The sequence below is a fragment of the Suillus subaureus genome, assembly GCF_016647635.1.
Source record: "Suillus subaureus strain MN1 chromosome Unknown BJ212scaffold_7, whole genome shotgun sequence".
NCBI lineage: Eukaryota > Fungi > Basidiomycota > Agaricomycetes > Boletales > Suillaceae > Suillus > Suillus subaureus.
Window position 1 is genome coordinate 97,854 of NW_024538563.1, and position 7,775 is coordinate 105,628.

Genomic DNA, 7,775 nt, shown 5'->3' on the forward strand with positions numbered 1-7,775 from the left:
ACAGCTGCTATGCAAAATCTGCCAGAGGGCCATCCTACGGATGACCACATTGCATCACACACACCCCCTCCACAAGGGACTCTGCACAGCGTACAACTTGTGTACCAGAAGAAACTTCCAGAGCTGCAAAAGACACCCATCGCCTATACATCGCCTACTCAACGAATTCAACATCAACCCATACACAGTAGAAATCATCACACCGACCCGCCACTACCCTAAATGGGCACCCAATGTCACCACGGATATCGCAGGAGACCTGGAAACAGCCATCATGAACGACGCCGAGGCAGATGAAGACTTGCAGGCCTACTCTGATGGATCAGCAGTGGATGGAGGGGTAGGAGGAGCAGTGGTCCTAATGAGAGGAGGTGAGGTGGTAAAGGAGACGTGGTTTCACCTGGGAAACGACTGAGAGCACACGGTCTATGAGGGAGAAATAGTGGGGATGACACTAGCAGTCGAGCTACTGAGGGAGGAAGGAGGAGGAGGAACCATGGCCCTTGGGGTCGACAACCAGGCAGCCATCAGTGCCACCAATGCCTTCATATCCAAACCAGGCCACTATCTTATGGACATATTCCACGACGACCTGTGTAAGCTGATCCCTGTGCAAGACAATTGCAAACTAAAAGTAAGATGGACACCAGGACACCAGGGGATCCCTGGCAATGAAGCGGCTGACGAGCAGGCAAAGCTAGCCACACAAGGAGACAACAGCGAACCCCACGCCATCCCAAAGTCCCTAAAGTCACGCAATGGAGCAATTGCCACCCTCCCAGTCAGCAAATTGGCCTTGAAACAAAGGTTCTTGAAAAAGATCAAAGATGAAGCAGCAACTATCATGAAGAACTCACCAAGATACAAGCGCCTCCACAAACTCGACATGACAGCCCCATTGAAACATTTCTCCAAGCTAGTCGAATGGCTGCCAAGATGCCACTCTTCTCTATTGTTCCAACTCCGTACAGGGCATGCACCACTGAACAAACACCTCCACCGCATAATGAAAGTCCCCAGCCCTACCTGCAAACAGTGCCTCCAATGAGAAGAGACTGTCCACCACTTCATACTAGCATGTCCAAAGTACACGAGACAACGACTAGCACTCCACAATGAGTTAGGCCCCCTAGCAAGTCATCTCAAGAACCTCCTGAACCACAAGAAATGCGTCAAACCATTGCTACGCTTCATTGCGAGCACACAAAGGCTAGAGCAGACATTCAGTGATGTAATGCCACCGGCAGATGACAAAGAAGATGAAGAATGAACAAGTGCACCCACACTGGGCCCCCTATACCATATCGCCTTTAGCTGGCCTTAAACGTTCTTGCACTATGCCTGGACCAATGATTGTACACCACACAACCGAAAGAAGTAAATAGTTTATAAAAACAGTAAAATACTTGTATGTTTTGTCTACCATAGGGCATGGCCCCAATGGATAATAAACAATGATTAAAAAAAAAAAATTGATTACCTTCCCCATCAGGTTTTTCTTCACCACCTTGGCTATTTCTTTATGAGTGTTATTTTTGGGGTTATAGGGTAAATTAGAGTCCAAGGGTGCAAAGGACAGGGGAACAGTTAGTAATGAAGATGATACTGCCGAGGTCCCAGGTGGTGCAGATGCGGGTGTGGGCTGTGGAATTGGTGCTGATGATGTGGATGTGGGTGCAGGCTGAGGCTGAACAGTTAGTAATGAAGATGATCCTGCTAAGGTCCTGGGTGGTGTGGATGTGGGTGTGGGCCACAAAATTGGAGCCAATGATGTGGATGCAGGTGCAGGCTGAGGCTGCAAATTTGAGGTAGAAGATGTAGAAGCCACTCCCCTCGGTGGTGCAATAGGAGGGAGCATGAAACACTGTGTTTGTGTCCTCTCTACTGTTGAATTGTCGCCTACAGCCTTGGTTTCAATCAATAAAAAATTAATGCATAGATAAAATGAGACTTACAAGTACCATGCCATCCATGAATAGGCCTGGTACATCGTCATGGAAGCACATTGGTGCAAGTGCATACGCAACCTTGAATCTCGATGGGTCACAATGTCTGATTCAAACATTCCAATCAGGACCAGATGTCCTGGGGTACTCCCCAGTGAGCACAGACCTTTGAGGTGAGTTTATCACCTCTTGGTAGCTGGGTGGTATAATGGTAGTGCCGGGTGGCCTCATGTAGTAGTCAGGGTGCGATTGCTGGGGGTGCTGTGATGGCATGTGATGGGGAGGTGCATGCTAGAGAGGCAAATGCTGGGGAGGTGCATGGTGGAGAGGCAAGTGCTGGGGATGCACATGCTGGGGAGGTGGTGAGTTGTAGGAGAATTTCATATCATTGATGATGGATGGTGGTTGTTCTGCTGTACTGCCCACTTGGTCTCTGGATTGATTCCCAGTGATATTAAGTCCAGGTTGTCTAACAACTGGGTAATTCTGCGAGTAGTCAGCTGAGTCAAAGCCAAGTCCATCATGGAACACATACCCTGGTTACTGCACTGCGTCTTCATCGTCCTCCAGTACCTCTGGCAGTACTTGCAGGTGGCATGTGTGGATCTAGAGAGTTGACTTTGGTGGAGGCTGTTTCTTATGAGTCAGTTTACATGCCTTAGGTTGCTGATCACTTGGTGTAAACAAGTGTGGTGATGATCATAATGGATTTCTCGAATAGGTAAGGAAGGTATACATGCGGGACAGCACATGTTGATGTGACGCCATCTATCATTGAATTGAAAAAGGGGTTTGATGAATACACCACCAAGAACTGAAAGATTTGAAAGATAGGAATATGGCACCTGATGACATTGAGCACCTAAGATTTGGTACCCAATCTCCTCTACTGATAAGATGCTTTATCAATGCATCTGTCAATGTAATTAAGGACTGTACACACCACATAATCAGACTGATCTATGTGCCCAAGCTGATATCCTTATCAGCTTGGAGATTGTCGGATTTATCAGCTACCACACCAGTGCCAGTATCATCTTTGATGATCAGAAGGTTGGTTCAGATGGCATGTAGCTGGAGTTCATCAAGCTCGTCATCAATAACATCAAGTTTAGATTGCTCCTTAGGACAGATGACTGTGAGATGGGCAGCATTTTCAGATGCTTGCTGCTCATCATAGTTGATCAGTAAGTGCTTGAAGACTTCGGCTTCACCAGCTGCAATTTCTCACTTGTCTCATTCTGCATCACCAATATACTCGATGACCTGCTGCAGCTGTTTCATCTCCTCCATTTCCCAAGCAGAAGTCTCAACACAAGCCCATCTGTGCTCTTGTGCAGCTTCCTTGTATGCTAGCACACAGTGGACTCCCTCTCGATTGAATGACCTTATGCCACATGAAAAGATGTTTAAATTCTAGAAATAAATTTAGTGTTACTCAGAATGTTGTATATAGTAGCCATATCCTACCGTGTCACTGCTTGAACTGCTTGAATCATCACAGATAGTATGTCTTCCTATCATGTTTGCAAACATGTGTTCTTCTTTGGTGGAAAGCATCCTGTAGGGTTGATATCCAGTGGCTTTCTTCAGGCTATGCAATGGTCCAATGGATCCATTACCCAAGTCCTCAAGAGAAGGACAGTCCCCAGAAGAGGGAGAGCTCCTGGAAGAAAGAGAGTCCCTAAGATAAGGGAAACCTCTTGACTTAGGCATTAAAAGAATCATATACTGTGAATCCGTTATGCTTGAAGGAGAGCTCTCCATTATTGTGAAGACATCATCTAAACATGGGTCATGACCCTTTGGTCTATTGAAGGAAAGAACATTGTTGGACTTGGCAATATCATCTTGGGTGCAATGAAGGGGACTAGAAGGAGGAGGTGTGGGTCCAGAGTAGGACCTATGTAGAGCAATGCGTGTGGGAGACATTTATAACTACACAATGTTGATGTGCTGCATATGGTGGGCCTATGATGGTACAACAATAAGTTATTGTATTGAGTTTTGACTTGCCCAAAAAATGCCTAAGTCTTTCATAGTCCAACTCTACAGTTGGACTATGAAAGACTTAGGCATTTTTTGGGTGAATGGAAGACTTGCTGCAGCAGACTTCATCATATTCAACCCACCAGAAACTACACAGCAACCACAGCCAGGAAATTACAACCCAAATGATGCAGGTTTCTTCCAGGAATTTACAGATGACCTTGATGCCTTCAGAACTGGACATTTTGGGTCCATAGAGGTTAGTTTGGTGTGCGCTATTGCATCTGACACCTTTCCAGTGCTACTCCTAGGACAGCCAATATCTCATGTCCTATCTGCAAGAAGCAGTATGAATCTCATGAGGCTATCGTGGATCATCTAAACAGTGCAGATTCATGTTATATGGCTGCATCTGAAATGTTCCCTGCACTGAAAGGATTGAAATGAGCACCAGAAAGTAATGTGAAAGGAAAATACCACCCTACCTCTGGCTACCACTACATACTTCCTGAGCGCCCACCTCCCCATAATATCTTCCAAGAAATGCAGGAACATGATCTTCAGCCTCAATGAACAGCCAATCTGTGGTACCCTTTTGATGGCCTGGGTGAATGGTTGCTTGGCAGGTTCCTGGTTGAAAACCTTTCACAGACTCAGATTGATCAATTTCTCAAGCTAGAATGAGTGTGGGGACTCTTGTAGTTATTCCTTCCTCACATTGAGCATGATAAACATTTCTAGTTCAAAACACGAGAGCAGCTGTCATTCAAATCCAAGGATGAGTTGTTCTTTTTTTTGGAATCACTTCCTGGGTGTGGACCAAAGTGGCAGTGTACAGAATTACGAATCAAGGGCTATGAGTCCATACAACCAATCTACCTTATCTGGAGGGATGCTTTGGAGGTCACAAAACAACTTTTTGCGAATCCCATCTATGCAAATCATATGTGCTATGATCCCCATATCATCCACAATGGGACAGAGAGAGAGATAGGAGAATTCTGGACATCAGATGATGCCTGGTCTATACAAGTACGTGTCTCATTCATAACTAACCTCAACTAACCCTTCGTTCTAGGACCAGCTCCCTCCAGGAGCTACAATCGTCCCAATAATCATGGCTTCAGACAAGACCCCCATCACATGACACACAGGTGGACTTGAAATGCATCCCTTATTCCTCACCATTGGAAATATTCAATTGGATGTTCAGATGAAGGCCACATCACATGCCTGGTGCTGTGTGGCATTCATGCCAATGCCAACCTTCCTGGTGAACTCAGATTACCAAACACTCCTTCAATCACATTTATGGCACAGATGTGTGGACTTCATTATGTCAAATCTTAAGGTGGCAGCACATGTTGGGGAATTTATGGCCAATCCTTTGGCTCACTGGCATCACTGCTTCACTCCCCTCATTAGCCATATCAGCGATCTCCCTGAGCAACTCATGATAGCATGCATCACAAAGAATTCATCTCCTATCACAACAGCCAATCAGGCGGAGTTCAGGGACACTGTGCCACACCCCCCTGCAATGGTGCAGATACATATGAGCTCATACGAGGTCTTTGCACTAGGGTCAATCCTTGGGACCTTTACCAGTTCAACAAAGAAGCAAAGAAGCTGCACTTGAGTGGCATACACCTCCCATTCTGGAGGAATTGGAGGTCTGCAAACCCAGCAAAATTCCTCACCCCAAAAATTCTTCACACTCTCCTTAAATTCTTCTTCGACCACGTTTTGAAGTGGATTAAAGAAGTTATGGGTCACAAGTTGGATGTGCATTTCAGGAGCCAGCATAAGCGCATTGGGGTATGCCACTTTGGATTGGGTGTCTCTCATGTGAAACAGATGACAGGAAGAGAACATTGGGATATCCAGCGCACAATAGTCCCTACAATGTGGGGAGCTGCCCCTCCCAATTTCATCCATGCTGTGCACACCATGATTGACTTCATCTATCTCGCCCAGAATCCTGTTCACACACTCACCAGCATTTGCAACATGACCTATGCACTAAACGAGTTTCATCATTATAAGCATGCCATCATTACAGCAGAGGCACGGTGAGGAAAAGGCGGGGTCAAGGATGATTTTTTTATTCCCAAACTCAAACTTATGCAAAGCTTTGCCCATATCATCCAGCATGTTGGTTCACTTATGCAATACTCAGCTGATGTTTCTGAGTGTCTCTTAATTACACATTGCAAGCATCCCTTTGAAAAGATGAGTTGCCAGAAGGATTTTGTCAAACAGATCGCACAAATCCTTGATCAGGAAGAGGCTATATGCCTTTTTGAACTTTACACACTCTTATCGTCATCATCTACTGCAGCCTCGCACCAATCAGGCAATCCTCTCATCAATGCAATTGTTATGGAAGATGACAAAGTCGCTGCTATGGACACTGACCCAGCCTTATCATGGATATCCCATATTAACCCAGAAGCTCAGAAATGTCTGCATGGCCCATGGTCAGTGCACAATCACTTTCTGAAAGGGATCATGTCTGATGATGTGAGGGTTGCCTTCAATGTTACTCTCAATCCCAGTCGCAAACACCTGGCTGCGTCTGATCTCCAATCACTGTATCACATTCCTGACTTTTTACCAGTCTTTTACAACTTCATCACTATGAGGGGTCATGTAGATCTCAATGCTCAGCTCAATCAACTGTTGTTCAATGTCTGGTACAAATTCTGCATTCAACTTCACTCCACTTTCAATGAACACAGTATCATGCCCAGTCAAGTCATGCAGGCCGACCCTCCATCTGAAGCATTTCCTTCTGGCCACTGTGATGCCATGCTTGTTGGCCAGAGTAATGGAAGCACACGTGTGCTTCTTCTTTATTTTTCATGTACGATACTGACATTTGAGTGTATTCTACTGCAGGTCCCTTTGTAGCTCAAGTGTGTGCTGTATTCCAACTGACCACAAAGAAGTACTCATCCACAGAAGTGCCAGCATTTCTGAATCAAGTCTTCATGCTTGTTCAGCCTTTCAATTTCATTGGAGGAGATCCAGAGCTGTTGACAGGCATGTGGAGAGTCCAGTGCTCATGGAATGCTGATCTTTCACATCTGTGATATGGAGAGTGACTGACTGTTATCGTTCCTCTCACTGATGTCACTCGTGGAGTAGAGCTGATATCTGTTTATGAAGGACTGTTGAACAAGAATGTCAGGAGTAACATGTCAATGGAGCTGTTTGACAATTTTTTCCTTAACAACTTTGCAGACAAAGAGATGTATCATGCATTAGCAGTAGCTTTAGATGCAGTAGAGACTACTAGTGAGCCATCATGATTGTCTACATAGTATAGCAAATCCTGTTTTCATTTGTGGTAGTGCGATTCAATCAATGGCTGAACATGATGATTAAGATTATCCTGATTATCTTGCGAGCCATCATGTCACTCCAAGATCTTGCATGCCCATCCAGCATCTCCACCAATCAGAGCTGCCCATTACACAGGTCATAAGTGTTTGTAATTGTTTGTAATGCTGAAGGTTCAACAACTCTGCTAGGCTTGCAGAGCTATAGAAAGAAAGAAGGGGCTCTCACTCTGGTGGTGAGAGGAAAGCCTACTGACTCTCTAGGTGTTGGTTAAAGTGCACTGAGCGATGTGTTTGACCCTTAAGGGAAGCAAAGAAAGCAAGATCCACTGGGTGATATCAGGTCAACTCTGGTGAAGCGTGCTGAAAGCACGTGCACAGGAATGTTGAGTGCATAGGTGTGCAAAGCGTGGGAATAGAGCATGTGTGGTGCTTGGATGTGTAAAGACTGAAAGATGGCATGAAGACATAAACTGAGGCTGCTGAGTGGTGACTG

The 7,775-nt window shown here is 45.4% G+C and overlaps 2 protein-coding genes across 2 annotated transcripts; both read left to right on the plus strand.

The window, feature by feature from the left end:
* Positions 1 to 1,599: 1,599 nt before the first annotated feature.
* Positions 1,600 to 3,366, plus strand: BJ212DRAFT_1297348 (uncharacterized protein; the record flags this gene model as incomplete). The annotated part of the gene is made up of 7 exons (XM_041332575.1): positions 1,600 to 1,808; positions 1,980 to 2,100; positions 2,162 to 2,308; positions 2,668 to 2,676; positions 2,901 to 2,999; positions 3,021 to 3,133; positions 3,222 to 3,366. The coding sequence occupies 7 exons, from the start codon at positions 1,600 to 1,602 to the stop codon at positions 3,364 to 3,366; spliced, it is 843 nt and encodes a 280-aa protein (XP_041195914.1).
* Positions 3,367 to 3,969: 603 nt separating this feature from the next.
* BJ212DRAFT_1445412 (uncharacterized protein) lies at positions 3,970 to 7,030 on the plus strand (the record flags this gene model as incomplete). Its single annotated transcript, XM_041338112.1, has 8 exons — positions 3,970 to 4,194; positions 4,695 to 4,967; positions 5,014 to 5,040; positions 5,149 to 5,444; positions 5,519 to 6,007; positions 6,068 to 6,093; positions 6,115 to 6,762; positions 6,837 to 7,030. 8 exons carry the CDS (start codon positions 3,970 to 3,972, stop codon positions 7,028 to 7,030), a joined length of 2,178 nt encoding a protein of 725 aa, XP_041195915.1.
* Between the last annotated feature and the right edge of the window lie 745 nt (positions 7,031 to 7,775).